This window comes from Tamandua tetradactyla, chromosome 25, assembly GCF_023851605.1.
Source record: "Tamandua tetradactyla isolate mTamTet1 chromosome 25, mTamTet1.pri, whole genome shotgun sequence".
NCBI lineage: Eukaryota > Metazoa > Chordata > Mammalia > Pilosa > Myrmecophagidae > Tamandua > Tamandua tetradactyla.
In genome coordinates this window covers 12,752,189-12,771,283 of record NC_135351.1, presented here as the reverse complement: position 1 = coordinate 12,771,283, position 19,095 = coordinate 12,752,189, and the positions used below count along the sequence as shown (strand labels likewise).

The following is a 19,095-nucleotide window of genomic DNA, read 5'->3' as shown; positions in this document are numbered from 1 at the left end:
ACATTAATTGTATATCTTGTCACCTTCCTGAATTTGTTTATTAGCTCAAGTAATTTTGCTGTAGATTTCTCAGGATCTTCCATGTATAGTATCATATCATCTGCAAATAATGAGAGTTTTATTTCTTCTTTTCCAATTTGGATGCCTTTTATTTCTTTGCCTTTCCTGATTGCTCTAGCTAGAACTTCTAGTACAATGTTGAATAACAGTGGTGACAGTGGGCATCCTTTTCTCATTTCTCTTCTTTGGGGGAAACTGTTCAGTCTCTCTCCATTGAATACAAAGCTAGCTATCGGTTTTTCATATATTCCCTTTATCATATTGAGGTAGTTACCTTTGATTCCTATTTTTTGGAGTGTTTTTATCAGAAAAGGATGCTGAATTTTGTCGGATGCTTTTTCAGCATCAATTGAGATGATCATGTGATTTTTTCCTCTACATTTGTTAATGTGCAGTATTACATGAATTGATTTTCTTGTGTTGAACCATCCTTGCATTCTTGGTATAAAACCCTCTAGGTCACAGTGTATAATTCCTTTCATATGTTGTTGGATTCAATTTGCTAATATTTTGTTGACAATTTTTGCACCAATACCCCTTAGGGAGACTGGCCTGTAGTTTTCTTTTCTTACATCTTTACCCAGTATTGCCATTAAAATAATATTAGCTTCATAAAATGAGTTAGGTAGAGTTCCTTTTTCCTCATCTTTTTGAAAAGTTTGAGGAGGATTGGTTTTAGTCCTTTTTGGAATATTTGATAAAATTCCCCTGTGAAGCCATTTAGCCCTGGGCTTTTCTTTGTAGGAAACTTTTTGATGACTAATTGAATCCCTTTACTTGTGATTACTTTGTTGAGATCTTCTATTTCTTTCTGAGTCAATGTATTTGTGTGCTTCCAGAAATTTGTCCATTTCATTAAATTTTCTAGTTTATTGACATATAGTTCATAGTATTTTCTTATGATTTCTTTTATCTCTTCAGGGCTTGTGGTAATGTCCCTGGTCTCAATTCTGATTTTGTTTATTTGCATCTTCTCTCTTTTTTCTTTGTCTTCTTGCTAGTGGCCCATCAATTTTATTGTTTTTTTCAAAGAATCAACTTTTGGTTTTATTGATTCTTTCTATTGTTCTTTTGTTCTCCCATTCACTTATCTCTGCCTTAATCTTTGTTATTTCTCTTCTTCTATTTGCTTTGGGGTTAGTTTACTGTTCTTTCTCAAGTTCGTCCAGGTGTGCTGTTTAGTCCTCGATTTTTGCTCCTTTTTTTGTTTGTTTGTTTGTTTTTATTTTTCATTTTTTTATTTTTATTTTTTGGTGCATGGTCTGGGAATTGAACCCTGGTCTCCTGTGTGGAAGGCAAACATTCTACCACTGCACCACCCATACACCCATTTCTTGCTTTTCAATATAGACATTTAGGGCAATATATTTCCCTTTCAGTACAGCCTTGGCCACATCCCGTAATTTCTGATAAGTTGTATTCTCATTTTCATTTGTCTCCAGATAGCTACTGATTTCTCCAGCAATTTCATCTTTGACCCACTGGTTATTTAAGAGTGTGCTATTTAATCTCCATATATTTGTGAATGTTCTTGTTCTTTGGTGGTTATTGAGATCCAACTTCATTCCACCATGATCAGAGAAAGTGCTTTGAATAATTTCAATGTTTTTAAATTTACATAGGCCTGTTTTGTGCCCCCCACATATAATCTATCCTGGAGAATATTCCATGAGCACTAAAGAAGAATGTGTATCCTGGTGCAATGACCTATATATGTTTGTTAGGTCTAATTTATTTACCAAGTTATTTAACTTCTCTATTTCTTTGTTGATCTTCTGTCTGGTTGTTTTACCTATAGAGGAAAGTAGTGTACCAAAGTCTCCTACTATTACAGTTGAACCATCTATCGCTCCTTTCAGTTTTGCCAATGTCTGTCTCATATAGTTTGGAGATTCTTGATTGGGAGCGTAAACATTTATGATTGTTATATCTTCTTGGGAGAATTAACCTTTTAATTAGCAAATAGTGTCCTTCTTTGTCTCTTATGATGTCTTTACATTTAAAGTTTATTTTGTCCTATATTAGTATAGCTACTTCAGTTTTGTTTTGGTTACAACTTGTGTGGAAAATCTTTTTCCATCCTTTCACTTTCAATCTATTTATATCCTTGTGTCTAAAATGAGTCTCTTGTAAGCAGTGTATGGCTGGCTTATGTTTCTTAATCCATTCTGCTCATGTATATCTCTTAATTGGTATGTTTAGTCAACTAACATTCAAAGTTATTACTGAAAAGGGGTTTCTTGAATCCACCACCTTGTCTTTTTAATTTTATTTGTCAGAACTATATATTCTTTTCCCTTTTTCTCTTTCTATCTTTTAGATTACTCTTACTGTTACTCTTTAATTCTGTGCCCTCCTCCAGACCTCCCTCTCCTATCTTTTTATTTTCAGCTGGCAGAACTCCTTTTAATATTTCTTGAAGGGCTGGTCTCTTGTTGACAAATTCTTTTAGGATTTATTTGTCTGTGAAAACTTTAATCTCTTCCTCAGTTTTGAAGGGCAATTTGGCTGGATACAGAATTCTTAGCTGGAAGTCATTCTCTTTCAAGATCTTAAATATATCATACCACTGCCTTCTTGCCTCTGGGTGCTAGTTGTGTAGTATGAACTCAATCTTATGTGGTTTCCTTTGTATGCAGTAGATTGTTTTTCTAGTGCTGCTATCAGAATTTTCAGCTTCTCTTCAACATTTGGCAGACTGATTAGTATGTTTCTTGGGGAAGGCCTATTTGGATTTATTCTGTTTAGAGTTCTTTGGGCTTCTTTGACTTGTATATTTATGCCCTTTATAAGGGTTGGGAAGTTTCCCCCCATTATATCCTCAACTACTCTTCCTAGCCCTTCACTCCTCTCAACTCTTTCTGGGACACCAATGATTCTTATATTTGCGTGTTTTGTTTTGTCTATCATTTTCCTGAGATGCAAATCAATTTTTTCCATCTTTTTTGTCATTTGTTGTTTTGAGTCTTTGAAGTCAGGTATCCTATCCTTTCTATTACTTATTCTTTCTTCTCTCTCTTCAAATCTGGTGTTGTGTGCTTTTAGTATGTTTTTTACTTGGTCAACAGAGTCTTTAATCTCTGTGCTTTCTGCCCTTTTTCTATTTATTCTTTCAAATTCTTCTTTTTCTATTCTACTGTCTTTTTGATCTCCTTTCTGTCATTTGTCATCCTACATATTTTATTAAGTAGAGTTGTATGAACATCTTTGCTTAGTTGTTCCAATGTCTGTCTCTCCTCTGGTGTTTTAATTTGGTCATTAGGCAGGGCTGTATCTGTCTGCACTGTGATATGCTTAGTGACCTTCTGTTGTTTTCATTGCATGTAAATATCTTGATTGATTTACTTTGGGAGTTGATTGCTTTCAGTAGTCTAAAGCCTTGTGTTTGCAGGTTGGATGTGCAGCAGTGAGCAGTGTATGGGGTGGGGCACAACAGTGTGGTGATTCGTTTCAGGGCTGGTATAAGTATAGTTTGTGGATGTTACACTGATGCTTGTGTATGGGGGCACCCAGAAGCCAGGGAAGATGTAGCTGTGTGGGTGCACTGATCTGGGTGGCATAACCCTGGTGTGTGCTGGTCTAGGGTGTGGAGCTCTTTGTGTGCATGCCTAGAGCTGTGGCAACAAGTTGGTGTTACACCTTCGTTTGTTGGGGGCAGTTGTGACCCAGCTGCGCACATCATCACTTTCTCAAAGCTGGAAAGTGTGACTAAGGGCTGGGCGCATGTGCAGTTCTAGGACTGCTGTAAACTGAAGTTTCCAGAGCTGAAGGATGTGAATGGGGGTCTGTGCACATGCTGCTGGATAAGGAATACCATAAACGAATGTGCAGAGCTCAAGGTGGGGGGAGGGGTGAGGCTTTGTGACACTATGGGTGAGTTTGGGGTAGCCTGGGTGTGGAGTTTAGTGCCTGTAGACTTTATGTACTGGCAACAGCCTGCAGGGAACAGGGAGGGGGAAGTAGTGCTTGGGAGGGGTGCAGGAGAGGTAGGTTGGGCTGCACTTGGGGTGGGGGTGGGGGGCAGGTTTGTACACTGGGGACTGGTGGGGTGGGAGTGCCTGGAGCGCAGAGAATGGGAGTGGGATTTAGGTGCATGGGGTGTGGGGTGAGTCACTGGTCATGGGGCTGCACTGATGAGGGTAACGTGCCCAAGGAATGTGGCCTGGTTTACTTCCTAGTCCCTGGTTCCCGTCCATGCACTCCCATGGGCTCCACACCTCTGTGTTAGGCTCCAGCTTTCTGCCTCTTGGTTCCTCGGCCTCTGCAACCATGGATATGTGGTGCAGAAGACTCTCCCAAATCTGTTGCACTCTTGAATTATCATCTCAGTTGCCCTCCTGTCCCTTCTCTAATTTTTCCGTGGAGCAGGGCTGAACAGTAGCTACTCTATTTGGCCATTTTCCCAGAAGCCACATTAATTTTTTTTTTTAAATTAAGGTGTAATTAGCATGTACTTAAATTCATCTTCATTCGAGTACAGTTTTGCAAAGTTTAACAAACACTTACATTTGTATCACCACCACTACAATCAAGATATGGAACAATTTTATCACCCCCCAAATTCCCTTGTGCTCCTTCATAGCCAACTTCTGCTTCCAGCCCCTGTTTGTGGCAACTACTGCTGTATTGTCTGTCTTTATAGTTTTGCCTTTCCAGAATACCATAAATGGATTTCATATTGTGTTGTCTTTTCAATATGAATTCTTCCACTTGGCAACTTGTACTTGAGATTTATTTACTTTATTGCTGAGTAGCATTGCATGACATGCATGTACCACAGATTTTTATCTCTTCACCAGTTCAGTGACTTAAGTTTTTCTCCAACTTTTTGACCATTGAGACAAAGCCTGCATAAAAATTTTGTGAAGATTTTTATTTGAACATAAGTTTATATTTCATTTGGGTAAATAGTTAGGTTTGGCATTGACCTTGAGCATCTTTTGATGTGCTAACTAGTTACGAACACACACTCCTTGGTAAAGTGTTCGTTCATGTCTTTCGTCCATTTTGCAATTTGGTTACTTATCTTCTTACTATTGAGTTTCAATGTTAAAAATTCTGGATACAAACAATTTTTTAGATACATGATTTGAAAATATTTTCTTTTTCAAATGAAATGGCTTATCTTTCCTTTTTCTTAATGGTGCTGTGATAGGCAGAATTTTAAAGATGACCCCCTCCTTCATGATTCCTGTCCCTTGCTTATCAAATCAAACACTAATCAAGGTACTGTTGTGAAGGGATTTTGAGAATTTAAGTAAAGTTCCAGGTCAGTTTTGTTCTTACATCCAAGATAGGCCTAATCTAATCACACAAGCCCTTTAAAAGCAGATTTTCCCTCTGGTTGATGTCTCTGCACAGTTGTTCTGAATTTTAATGTTCAATTTTAATGGTTACTCCTGCATCTATATTGCTTCGTGGTAACCAGTCATTCATTGGTCATAAGTTTTCTCAAATACCTCAAGCTAGTAAGGTTTTCATTATCTGCTGACAGATCCATGTGTGGATTTGAGAGCGTATTCAAAATACAGAAAATTTTGAAGTGTTTCCTGGGATTTACTTTCTGCCAGGTTCTTTCGGTTCTTTATTGCTGATCTGTGCCTCTCTACAAGCCAACTGGGGATATGTGTATAACTTAGCTCTTCTTGAGTCTCCCCTGAACATGTACACAGATTCTTAGACAGCCAAAGAACCGTGGAGCACCTATCCAGCCCTCTGATGGCTTGCTCACATCAGATGCCTCCTGTCAAATTTCTGATTAGTCCAATGGTCTACTATCCATCCTAAGTTGGACTGCAGCTCAGGGTAGCAAAACCATGGGTTTTTACCTTAGTATTTAAGTTTGCTATTTCCACTTAAAATATCTCTGAGTGTGGTTTCTCTGTTCTCAGCACCGAATTAAGTCATCTCCCTTCAGCAGTGAAGCTGTTAGTTTTTATGGTCAGTCCTTACCTGGCACACTACAATACTGACCCAGGTGTCAGAGGATGGGGAAGGTCAGGGATGGCAGTGATTCCAGGCAGGAATGCCACAGACTCCCATTGTCACTATCTGAACTTACCTGAAATTTTAGAAGTTTCCCATGAATGAGTGTATCAATATTTTCTTTGCTTGCAGTCGTTTTCCAGAGAGTAGAGACCACTGGGTTTTGATCTTTTTCTCAAATTTTTAATCATTTTGGAAGGATTGGATTTGATACTTCACCATAGCTTGAGTATCACCCTTTCTTCATTCTTGAAATATATTTTTGCAGGTTTAGAATTCTGGGTTAACAGAGTTGGGTATGTTATTGTTTTTCTTTCTGCATTTTAAAGGCATCCTTTCACTATCTTCTGGTTGGCTTAGGTTCTGATGAGAGGCGTCGTGTAATTCTTATCTTTGTTTCTCTTCATGCGAAATGTTTTTTCCCCCTCTGGCTACCTTCAAGACTTTTTTATTTGCTTTTTTAGCAGTTTGCATATTACGTGTCTCATCATGTGTGGATATAAATGTATGTGTTTTCTGAGCTTGGATCTGTGCTTTGGTGTCTATAATTAATTTGAGAAACTGTTAGCCATTATTCTTTCAAATTGTTTTTCTGTCCTGTGTTTTCTTTTTCTTCTTCTGTGTTTAAATTACAGATATTTTCATTACTCTTGGATGCTCTTCTCTAATCTTTTTCACTCTCCTTTTCTCTCTCTCTCTTTTTTTTCTATTACATGGGCAGGCACCGGGAACCGAACCCAGGTCCTCTGGCATGGCAGGCAAGTGTCCTTGCCTGCTGAGCCACCGTGGCCTGCCCTCCTTTTCTCTTTGTGTTTCATTTTCTGTTATTTCTATTGGCCTGCCTTTGAGTTCGGTTATTTCTATTGGCCCATCTTTGATTATTTCCCCAGCTGTGTCAAGTCTACTGATAAACTTCTTGGTGACATTCTTCATCTGTTATCATTTCTAGCATTTCCATGTCTTTGCTAAAATTCTTCATCTATTCATTCATATTGTCCACCTTTTCTACTAGAGCCTTTAACAGTTTAATTATGGTTATTTTAAATTCCCAATAGATGAGCCATATCTGAATCTGGTTCTATCGATTGCTTTGTCTCTTGGGAGGGTATTGTTTTCTTTTGGCTTCTTTGTCACCTGATTTTGGTTGCAAGTTGGACATCTTGGATAGGATAGTGGTGACTGAGATAAATATTATTTATGCCCAGAAATGGCATACTTTTATTTTGCCAGTTTTCAGCATGTCTCCTGGAGAGGTTGTTGAGTTAGGCTATTGGGATTTGAGCAGGGTTTGGGTTTTATGGTTGTTATGGTCATCCTCAGTGCATCAGAAGCTTCAAATTTCTCTAGTACTAACCTGTTTTTAGCATGGAGGCTGGCTGGTTGGAGGAGAATTCTCAATCTTTGCTCCAGCCTCAGGTGTTAAGTCTTCTCTTTGTGACTGCTCTTCCAGGAGCATGTCAGTTCTCTTCCTCTTTTGTCCACATGTTGCTTTTACTTGTAACTCAATGCCTGCTAATCTCATGGTGAGGTGTGTGTATATGTGTATGTGTGTGTGTGTCTGTGTGTGTGTGTGTGTGTGTGTGTGTGTGTGTGTGTTGGTGGAGGGTATTCTTCATTGTTCTGCCCCAGCCTCAGTCCCAGGCAGGAGTTGTGTCTCTAGGTCTCTAGGATGGATACTTCTTGTTGATCCTTCCCTTCCCTGTGCTATAGGAGACCCCGAATAGTTTAGGCCCAGAATGTTTTTTTGTTCCTACCCTAGGATTAGTGGCTTTTTTCCCCCTGTTCTCCCAGTTGCTATGGGGCAACAAGATCTGCTGTCCTTCCCCCAGCAGATTAAGGCTTTTGTTCCTTGGAGGAGATAAAGGTGAAGTATCCAACTGGGGCTTTTGTCATTTTCTGCAACAGCTTCTGCTCCATCTCCTAAACCAGAATTACAAGGGAGGCTATCTCTGGACCAGGGTTTTTCAACATCCGCTTTACTGACATTTTAAAATGGATAATTCTTTGTTTTCCAGCATCCGTGGGCTCTACCTACTGGATACTAGTAGCACCCTCCAGTTGTGGCCTTGAAAATATTTTTAGGCATTATCAAATGTCCCCTTGGGGGCAAAATTGGCCCCTTTTTAGAACTCCTGCTCTGGAGCCTCACCCAGTTCCCAGAGTGTGTTTGAATTCCCCTTGTTCACAGTTCCCACAAGTTCTATACTCTCACATTATGCCACATTCAGACTTTAGCAATTACTTCACAGTTTTTTACCTGAAGTCTTTACTTGCTTATAAGGGTCTCACTTTTGCTCCAGTAAGCAAGTGCTTGTATACTGCTTGCATACTGTCATTTCTTGGAAGCACCTATCATTCCCTATGACTTTTGATTTGTGGTTGCCCTGTGACCTCAGCTCTGATGGGTTTAACAAAAGTTTGTCAACTCTTCAGAATCTTTTTTTTGTTCCAAATTTGGGAGCAATGCCCTTTCCAGCTTTCTACATCCTAAATGGAAGGTGAAAGTCTGATGTACATAATTAAAAAATTTTCTCAACTATCCTGAAGAGGTAATGGAGTTTGGTAGCATAACTTTTCCATGTGCAGAAGATTTGAGCCAAAGCCTTTCCAATCCTAGCATGACAGTGAAGTTTTAACTAGTGACTTCCCCAGGTAGGTTTTATATTCTTTCTGTTCTTTATTCCTCAAACAGATTTAGATTGCACTTCAAAAAGCTACTGGGCATGCTTAGGGAGGAGGGGGATGGTTGAGTAATTTGTTACCATGGTTACCAGACCTAGCCTCATCTATCTCCTCGAGGTGTCAAAATCAGATGTCTATAGGTTCTAGGCAAGAAGTATAAGCGAGTGAAGGGTGCTGGGTCTATGTTCTCTCCCATTTTTCTTGACACTTGCGGCCCTACTTTTGATAGAGGCAGGGCACAGAGCAGTATTTCTTTATAAGAAAACAGTAATGCAAACAGAATGGCATATGCGTACTCTCTTTCTGCATTGTAAAACTTCCTGGCCACCTTCTATTGTCTTAAAACCACCCATGAAAGTTATGCTATCTGTCCCTAAGACCATTTCATTCAATAGTCAATATTTATTGAACACTCACTACTTTCCAGCTTCTGAGAGAGGTTCTGAGGATGCAGCAGTGAATGAACCAGCCCCTGCTTTACGAAGCCTACATTTTGGTTTGTGGTCTCTGTAATGGGGAAGGGTGGGAAAAATAGACTCAGAGAGCTGTACCTGCAGCATATGCTACCACCACTCACCTCTAGCTAATTGTTGCCAACTGAGAATGATGATTCTCCAATAGCAATTTTTTTAAGTTTTTCCAAGAGAAGACAGAAATCTGGATTTTTAATGCAATTTTATTATTTTTAAATATTGGCTCAACATTTTAAAAATCACTATGGAGTTCAAGTAAAACACATTTGCAGGCAGAATACAGCTTGTGACCTCTGTCTCACACCATCATTGCCCTTTCTATCTGCTTGAGAAGAGAAATGCAATAGAATGACGGCTTTAGCCATGTCAATACCCTTCTCTGGAAGCAATGAGCCAGTTGTCATAGTTTTGGCAATTCCAAGATTTAATTTGCAATACAAGTCAACGATTTCAGAAAAAGCCATTTGAAATCCACCTTAGAACTGACAAACAGAAAGTAACTATACAAATCATTGGGGGATTATTAACTTGGGCTCAAGAGAATGTTGTCAACAGGTTATCTGCAAGTGGGTTTTAATGCAATTATCAGCCTGCTTGCGTTTGATATTGGCTTTTAAAAATGACTCCATCAGAGTCCATTTACATCTCACCCAAGATGCTACACTGTCATCCAAACTGGAATCCAGGATGAGAGTTTTGTGATGGTGACCGTTACTAGTTCATTAATTTTGGTAAGGCCAAAGAGGGTTTTTTGTTTTTTGGTAAGTTTATAGTGTTTTTAACTATTCTTTGAACTATTCTTTTTCTTTTATTTACAAAGGGAAGCTACTTTGGACTTTCTTTAGGATGTAGGTATCATAGGCTGTTAAGCAAATACATCAGTTTTCTGATTGGCTCCATATTTTGTGTATGACTCATGCAGCGTTAGGGTTTTTTTTGGAGGATGGTTGGTGGCTGCTCATTAATCACTAACTTATTGAAATTATTACTTGCAGAGAGAGTGTCTTCATTCTATAAATTTATCATTCTCATTTTCTTCACCACTCCATTCATATTTTCTTCCACTTAACCTTGCCCTATTTCACTCCTAATCCTGCACATTCCATCTACAATCAACTCTGGTTTCATCTGTTGAAGCAGAATAGTATCCAAGAGTATGGGGGCTGAGAGCACTGCTTCAGATATGCCGGCCTCCATAGCTCAGCTCTCCCACTCACTAACTGTGAGTTTTGGCAAATTATTTAGCCTCTTTATGTCTCTATTTCTTCAGCTGCAAAACTTGCTCCTTAGTTTTGTGGCAGTTGTGCTTGGCTACTATACTAGTTATGAACCCCCAACGCATCTCTTTCCCCTAAAAAATCTGTGTCACCTGCATTTATTTTAGTTTTTGCGTTTGATTAATCACTGCTTCCTAATATGTAACTTGCAAATGTTACTGTGCTTCTACCTACATTGCAAGTCCCTTGGGTAGACAGGGACCACATCTTATATTTGTGTGTGTGGCTCCTACTGGATACACCTAAGCAGGGAGCCCATAGCAAGGATTGAATAAATCACTTGGTGGATGGTAATCTTGCAGGACTAATATTGAAAGAGCCTCAGGTCACATCATTAGAAAGTAAGATACATAAGGGCAGGGTTTTTTGTTTGTTTTGCTTTCTGCCATGTTCCCAGCCTAAGGTCACGTATGTTGTTGAGCATTAGAAAGGTATTTGAAAGCATTTCATGCTCATAGTCAATGCTCCTTCAAGTTGAAGTAACTTTGCCTGAATAGAATGGCAGGGCCCCACCCATGTCATCTGTAACTTTAAAGGTAAATGACTTTACAAGCGGAAGCTTAGAGATATGGTTCTCCACCTCATAACTTGGCTGAGGAAATAGTTATAATGTTTTGTAGTTTAGAAAGTAATGTCATAGATGACTACCTTATATAATGCATTTCAGGTTTTCACCTGTTTGGTTTTTAACTGGAAATGGACATATTTTTCAAATTTGGAGGCCAACAGCAAATAATAAAGAAGGTGCTTATTCTATTGGATTGTTCTTTCTTTATAAAATTGATTTCTTGGTTTAATTCATTGACATTGAAGTTTCTTTCAATCCACATTACACAAGTTTAAATTGCTTGGTATATATGAAGCTCCCCATGAGAAACTGGGGCAGTACCTTAGATTTGGAAAAGGAATTGAAGTTTGTAGATGGAAGATAGCTCTTACACCTGCCCTTCCTTCAGTTGTCTATTTCAGATAACCCTTCCACCTCCAACCCTTCATGTCCCTTGTATCCTTCACATGGATTCGGTACATCTAATTTCTCAGTTCATTCTATTTGTCACAGTTCTCAGCACCAGAGGGCTGATTTTTAGCCTTTTAATACCACTTTAAGGCCATCAAACTAAATTCTCAATAATTGCTCTAGAACACAAGTTCATGGATTGGTATTTAGTCAGAATGTCCACTCCTTAACCAACTCAAAAGGCAGATCACATTGGTCATTGATTTTCTTCTAGCTCAAGGTTGGTTGTTTGGTCTTCATGTCCCTCACTGCCCCCATCTCCCCACCTGTTCTGCTGGTTGTCTCCCAGTTGCAAGAGATCTGACTCTAGACCCCAAATTCCAACCCATAGAAACTCATGGGCTGAGATTCTTTATTGCAAATAATGCTTAACCCAAGCTTTGCAGAGATTTCCAAGCAGGTAGGAACTCCAAGCCATACCCTTTGCTCATTCAACAGGAGACTATTCAGTTTTACTCCTTGTTCTAGTTTGCGGTCTGCCGGAATGCAATATACCAGAAATGGAATGGCTTTTAAAAGGGGGAATTTAATGAGTTGCTGGTTTACAGTTCTAAGGCTGAGAAAATGTCCCAATTAAAACAAGTCTATAGAAATGTCCAATCAAAGGCATCCAGGGAAAGATACCTTGGTTCAAGAAGGCCGATGAAGTTTAAGGTCTTTCTCAAGTGAGAAGGCACATGGCGAACACAGTCAGGGCTTCTCTCTCAGCTGGAAGGGCACATGGCGAACACAGCGTCATCTGCTAGTTTACTCTCCTGGCTTCCTGTTTCATGAAGCTCCCCGGGATGCATTTTTCTTCTTCATCTCCAAAGGTTGCTGGCTCGTGGACTCTCTGTATCTCATGGCTACATCATTCTGCTGTCTCTGAATTCTCTTTCTCCAAAATGTTTCCTCTTTTATAGGACTCCAGTAAACCAATCAAGACCCACTCAAATGGGTGGAGACATTTCATCCCCTAATCCAGTTTAACAACCATTCTTGACTAAATCACATCAACCGGGGAGATGATCTCATTACAGTTTCAAACATATAGTATTGAAAAGAGATTATTCTACCTTTATGAAATGGGATTTATATTAAAACATGGCTTTTCTTAGGGGGCATGTATCCTTTCAAACCAGCACACTCCTCTAGTGATAGCTACTTTTAAAATGATACATCTCTTGGTTCTATCAAACAGCTTTCTCATTTCAACTAAAATCTGACTTGAATAAGTTTGGAATCCAGTAGATAGAAATATGGAATTGCTTTCATGCATCCCAATTTTAGCAAAGATAGGGATTAGAAGAAAGGAAAAGACTGACCTCCTACCTTATCTGAAAAATACAGATTGATAAAAAAGAATGTGAAGTGAGGAGACGCTGGGGAAACACTGACCAGTCTTTCTGTCCCTAGGCCTCAGCATTTGAAATTAGGCATTTTGAAAAATTAAATCCTCTACTCCCCACTAAAAAGTTCAGAGTACCATTTCCTACTTTGTCTTTTTGTGTTTACTGTGGTAGGTGCATTATTTAAAATTATATGAAAACTTATCAAATTTGGCACATAATCAATATTTAAAATTAATGAGTGACTGGACCTTAATGTCTTGAAAGATTTCCATTTATCCTCTGAACCCTTAAGAATATATATGTCAATATGTAAGTTTTATTTATGGTGTAAGTACCAACAACTGGAGAACATAATGGGAAAGATCTATGTGAGATGGCACAGGTTGGGTGTGGTTGTTTTTGCAGGTGTCTGGATAGGATCTCTCAAACCTGACTCTATTGACATTTGGGTCCAGATTATTTTTGGTTGTGGGACATGTCCTGTTTATTGTAGGATGTTTAGCAGCACCCTTGGCTTCATTCTACTAGATATAGCACCCTTTATCTTCCCCAGTTGTGGCAACCAAACATCTTCAGACATTGAAAAATGTCCCTTGGGGGGACAAAATCATCCTTGCCTCGACACTACTCTCCTGGAGCCATTTTTTTTTTCCAGAAATTTCACTATGACGCTATTCAGGGATTTTGGCCTTACTTCATCATTGCAGGATCTTGAACTTTTCTATGCTTAATTTACACGGACTATGCATTTTTGCAGAAAAATGTTTTAAATGCAGCCTTCTTGTGAAAGGAGAGATGTGGTCTGCTTTATTTGGAAGTTTCTTGGGCATTATGTTGAGGTGACAGAGGTAATCTTTACTTTTTGGCTTGTGTACTTTAAATTTATGTGTGACAATACATGAGCAACTTCACAAACTGCAAACATTTGAAAAGACGAATATTAACTACTAGAGTAAGATGAAATTTGAGGGAAACAAAGCAAACAGATTTCCATTCCACATATGTTCCCAGAAAAATGTACTTTGGAATTTCTCTTTAGTCACTGTGCTGTGGGAAAAAAAAAAAAGCAAGCAAGTTAAATTTCAATGTTTGCTAATTGGTAAAAAGTTTTATCATTTTGATGTTTGTTTTTTCTTTTAAATAACTTTACATGTATTTCCTTTATTTTAGGGAGCTATTGTTGAATATAATCTTTCAATCTTTTATGCTACCCCTACATTAAAAAGTAAGTTTTAAAATCAGTACTAGAATGAACAAAATCTTTCTTTTTTTCAATATTGATGGCTAGTTAAGAGCTCACATGTGCTTTTTTGAAGTGACTTGTTTTAAGTCTGACTGATGGCTTTGAATAAAAAAAAATATGCCACTTGTATCATTCATACATGGTATATTTTGTTTTGCTGCCAAATACTGATAGCAATTTCAAAAAGGCAAATTCTAGGTTTAAAATGCTCCTTTGGTGAATGTTTTCAATAAGCTAATAAATTCCAGCACCTTTGTTCATTTTTAAAATTTCACATTTTTATTGTTCTTTAGCTCCAAACCATGTTCTCTAATAGTATTTGTATCAGTGGAAGTAATATCAAATGAAATAGTTTGCAGATTGAACTTCATAATTTATTGCATGATTATGGAGTTTTAAGAGTATTAAATTTACTTTCATTAAACTGTTTGCAGTCCATATCTTTTTTTGTATAATGTTCTCGGGTTTTAATTTGCCAGGACCTTAGGTACACATATTTATCATCGACTTTATCAGATACAGTCTTTTCATGGCAGTTGCAAAACTGGATCACAGGTTTTTGCAGATGATAAATACAGTACAGCTACCTAAAGCATGCAGCAACAAGTTTTCTTCATAACTTCAAAGCAGTCTAAATTCATCACCTTTGTGGCACAAATTAAGAAATTTACATGAATAAATCAAGTCTGAATTTTTCCTAGGGATTACCTTTGTAAAACGCTTTGTGACTCTGCCCTGAGTCTCTGTTTATTAGAAGTCAGGCTAAACAAACAAAAACAACAATGAAAAAAGCAAGATGCCAAATCCAATCTTGTTGACTTTATACTTAGATTTTTGGGAGATCATTAAATAGCATCATCTCTCTCCAACCTCAAATTGCTTAATCTATCTATGGTTGAACCAATTTTGTTCTGGTTTTCAAATATTATTTTTCTTCTTTAGAGAAACTTGATTTAAATCTGCGCATTGCCAAGGGGAAGGAGCCAACACCATGGATAGAGAGGTGAGATTGATATCAGAGTTGCCACCTCTTTGATTTCTTCCCTTTAAAAGCAGCCTTTTAAGCTTTAGTTTTCAAAATATTATCCATGGAAACAAAGTATAGAAGTGAGTAGAAATTTAGCCTCCATGGAGCACTCACAAGGATAGAGGATTATTAATGATTGTAGCAGACAATGTAGGAGAACAAGAGAGTCTATGGAAGTTAAACAAAGGTGCCTTCAGAACTGTCAAGGATTCCCAGGACTTTATTGTGTCTGGCCACTGTTTCTATTTTTGATTAGATTTATAAACACGGCACCACATATTTTCATGTGGGCTCATTGCCCAGGGGCAGAGTCGGATCGACTGCACTGAACTGTGAGGCTTGTGAGTTTTGGGCAGGGGCTAGAGTGAAATAAGGAGCGTAATTGTTTTTGTGGAGGGACCGTGGGACCTTCTCTGTTCTGAATTACACATGGCTCAACCCTTTGACCTAACCACACCCGGCAAGGGCAGGCAGAACTAGCAAAGCTGTGCTGAAAGGGTCTCTCCCCGATGTTCTGGAACATTATCTGTCAGGAAAGATGTGGGCCAACAATCATTTCAGACTCAATTAATTACGGGTGAGACCACGTGTGTGACCACCTCAATTTCATTTAACCCATCACCCTATCAATTATTATTGCAACAGGAAGTGCCAATGTGGGAAATGTTTGGAATCCCAATGTAGGATGGATCCTTTGCTAGAATATTCTTTTATTAGTTTGCTAAATTTTGGATCATCCTCAGGAATATTTTGCCAATGTACAGAAACCTTGTTATGATTTTTATAACACATGAAGTTTGGAGAAATGCTATAAGTTGTACAAGCCATAATGAAGGGTATTTCATCTCAGTGAGTTCAATTAAATTCTTTAAAAATAAAGAGCAGCATGCTGATATAATTCCTTGAAAGAATCAAAGCAAATAGTGATACAGAAAACTTCTAGAAAAGGCTGTAGAAAATCATGTGCTGAAATTTTTGCCATTGAGGAGAAGATGATTCACATGCTGAGTGAGAGAAATGTATGTGTATCTAGCTATCCAGGCATGATTTAGAAGTCATAAACTCTTTTTCATTGTGGATTTAATAAATTAAATTTTTGAAGGTGGTATTAGCAGAGAACTTTGGTTTACTTTTAGGCACTTGACATTATTTCTCACACTAGTCTTGCTTCTGAAACAGGTACAAAATAATTTTAATCTCCTTCCGTTCGTGGCCAAATGGTCTCTATATGTGTTTTATGCTCATAATGACTTGGAATAAATTAGTACTTTGTATTTTCTTTCTCATCAGAGGCAACTCAGGCTGAATATTAACTCAGTTTTTAATTACACGATATTTAAACATTTCTTTCAAGAATACATGATTTAAATTATATATTTAAAAATTTTTATTCTGCTAATTTTAGGGACTGAACCACAAAAATAGAGATGTTCCTATCAGAGCAATTATAAAGGAAAAAAAAACACAATAAAATATTCTAGAGGGCCTGCAACAAAACTACATTCAGCCTTATCAGGTCCTGTTCTCATTAGCAGTGAAGAATTTGCTCTCCACGTAATCTAACATGGAATGCTCAGAGCAGACAGGTGCAAATTGCAAGCTGTTTCACTTTGGCTGTTATCCCTTAAATCGACAAAGTAATAGACTGGGAGAACAAAAAAGGTTCCAGCTCTAGCTGCATAAATGAAAGCCTTAACAGGGACACACCAGCTGGCTAGGAGAATTAAAGGTAGTGAATACTAAATATTACCTTTATGCCACTTGCCAAGGAAAAGGGCTTTAATAATACTCCTTATCTTCTATCATCACCTGGATGTTCTTTCAAAATCATATTCTGTTATAGTGTAAAAGCAACTCTGGCCCAAGTGGATGAGGACAGATGCCAGTTTACCTGTTCCTGTTTGCCATCATCACCCTCCTGTGAACTCTTTCAGGCACCATTAGGTTCCTGGAGCCCGACCAGATTGACAGTATTTCTATCCCCGTCTCTCTCTCTCTCTCTCTCTCTCTCTCTCTCTCTCTCTCTCTCTCTCTCTCTCTCTCCCCGCTGATACATGCAATGCTGCAGACCAACGAAACAACAAAAACAACCTAACACAAAACCAAAAACAGTTGTTCGTATTAGGAACACCTGACTTAATTTCATGGAAGGGGCATGTCACGCCAGTATGCGTAGGAATCTAAGGTATGTGTTTCTGAAAGGGGATTATAGCTCTATCACCACAAAGTTGTTTCTCTCTGTGACTGCCCAGTTTGCACAGGCACCACTGCCTGGAAGATGGAGCTTTAATTTTAACTCACGGGCAGTGGACTGGGTCTGCCTGTATGATCTTCTCGAGCAGATAAAGGCCTTGTTTACAGCGGGCCAGGAAAAAGAAAAAAAAAAAAAAGCAAGAAAAACAGCTGGACACAAATGAGGGCTGACGGTTTCATGAAGCACAATTGGTTGATCCCAGATTCGATCTGACTGCCCTGAACTGAGCGATGATCCGTGCAGTATGCGGAATTCACTTTCTTGCTGGTTTGTGCCCACCAGCCTTGGAGGAGAACCTCCCGAGCCCCCCAGCCAGGGCTCTGGGTATGACTGGAGCTGAACACAGCCCCTTTGGACCCGATGCCTTTTGACAACGATCACATTCTTTTAGAAACTTCGTGGGTTTTGCTTGTCACAGGGTATAAGTGAGTGTGTGTCGATGCTGTTTGTGTTTGGGAGTCTCTGGTAGGTTTTCTTTCAGGGAGAGGATCAGCTCAAAAGATATTTGTTGCTTTTTGATGAAAAGGCAAATAGCATTGAAAACAATATCGTTCTTGAAATTTCATGCGCTTTCGCTTTCTTCTCTGCTCAAATCACAGAATATTAATTAGTTTCTTCCACCATATTAATACACTTATAGTTTATAGGATAATCTTACCAAAATATAAAAGAGCTAACCTATCACTATTAAGCATACATATAAAATAAATGTCGCCAGACTGCTCTCTTTGATTTGGAGTTATATTGTATCGACTCAAAAAAGTGAAGAAAAAAAAAGACATGGGCATATCTATAGTAGTATTAGTTAAGATTTTAAATATTTCGCTTTTCTTTGAAAGAATAGCAGGAATATACTGATGGCTGAACTTTATTTCTTTAGTTTTTTTTTCCATTATAATAACGCATTTTTTTAATCAGAGAAGTTATAGCTTTAAAGAAAAATCATGCATAAGACAGCTTCATGTTTGAAACACAATTAGGTGTTTAATAAGCTATTGTGAACTTACTAAATAACAACATTTACATAAATGCATTAACATAAGTGATAAAGAATGTAAAAATTGATATAAAATATGAGTGAAGGATTATTTTGCATGAACTCACGAGAGAATCCAAATTGAGAAGGGGGTGGAAGAAAACACAATTTACATTGCTGAAAGATGCCCATGTGGAAAGGAGAGAAAAGGGAGAGGAAATTGACAAAAGAGAGAAGTCGGAAGTCGCTCCCAATTTCCTCCGGAACATGTGTTAATAGTAAAGAGGTCACAAAATACAAACCATCACTTGGTAACGCTCTCAAAGAACTATATCTGGTGTGTGCAATCAGACATTGCTTTCCTTTTAAACATGTGAACTTGTGAAAATAACTTTGAGACCTTTACAACGTTATAAGAGCAAGCACATAATTTCATTTGAAGTCTTTGGTGAAGAAATGAGATCTATTAATAGGCCACATCTATCTATTTAAAGGCATGTTTAACTTGATCTGAAAAGGATGAAGTGCCAAGATTACTGAACCATATAAAGAAAACTAATATCTGCTGTTACCTCAAATAAAGGCTGTGAAAAAAATTTCCACCTCATTTAAAAAAAAATGTAGATACCTTTAGTGAAATTGTGAACAAATGTTTAAAAGTGTTTAAAAGTTTACTTTTTCATAAATGTAGTCTAATATTTTTATACTAAAATGATGAGATATGTAAATTAATGTTATCTATTTTTTCTATTTATTTATGGCACACTTT

At 38.1% G+C, this 19,095-nt stretch overlaps 1 protein-coding gene across 1 annotated transcript in view; it reads left to right on the top strand.

The window, feature by feature from the left end:
- Positions 1–18,510: 18,510 nt before the first annotated feature.
- The window catches only part of LOC143668769 (orofacial cleft 1 candidate gene 1 protein-like), a 31,126-nt gene continuing 30,541 nt past the window's right edge, over positions 18,511–19,095 (top strand). Inside the window, exon 1 of the mRNA XM_077143313.1 lies at positions 18,511–18,637. Within this exon, the coding sequence (XP_076999428.1) occupies positions 18,511–18,637 (127 nt within the window). The remainder of the gene's footprint in view (positions 18,638–19,095) is intronic.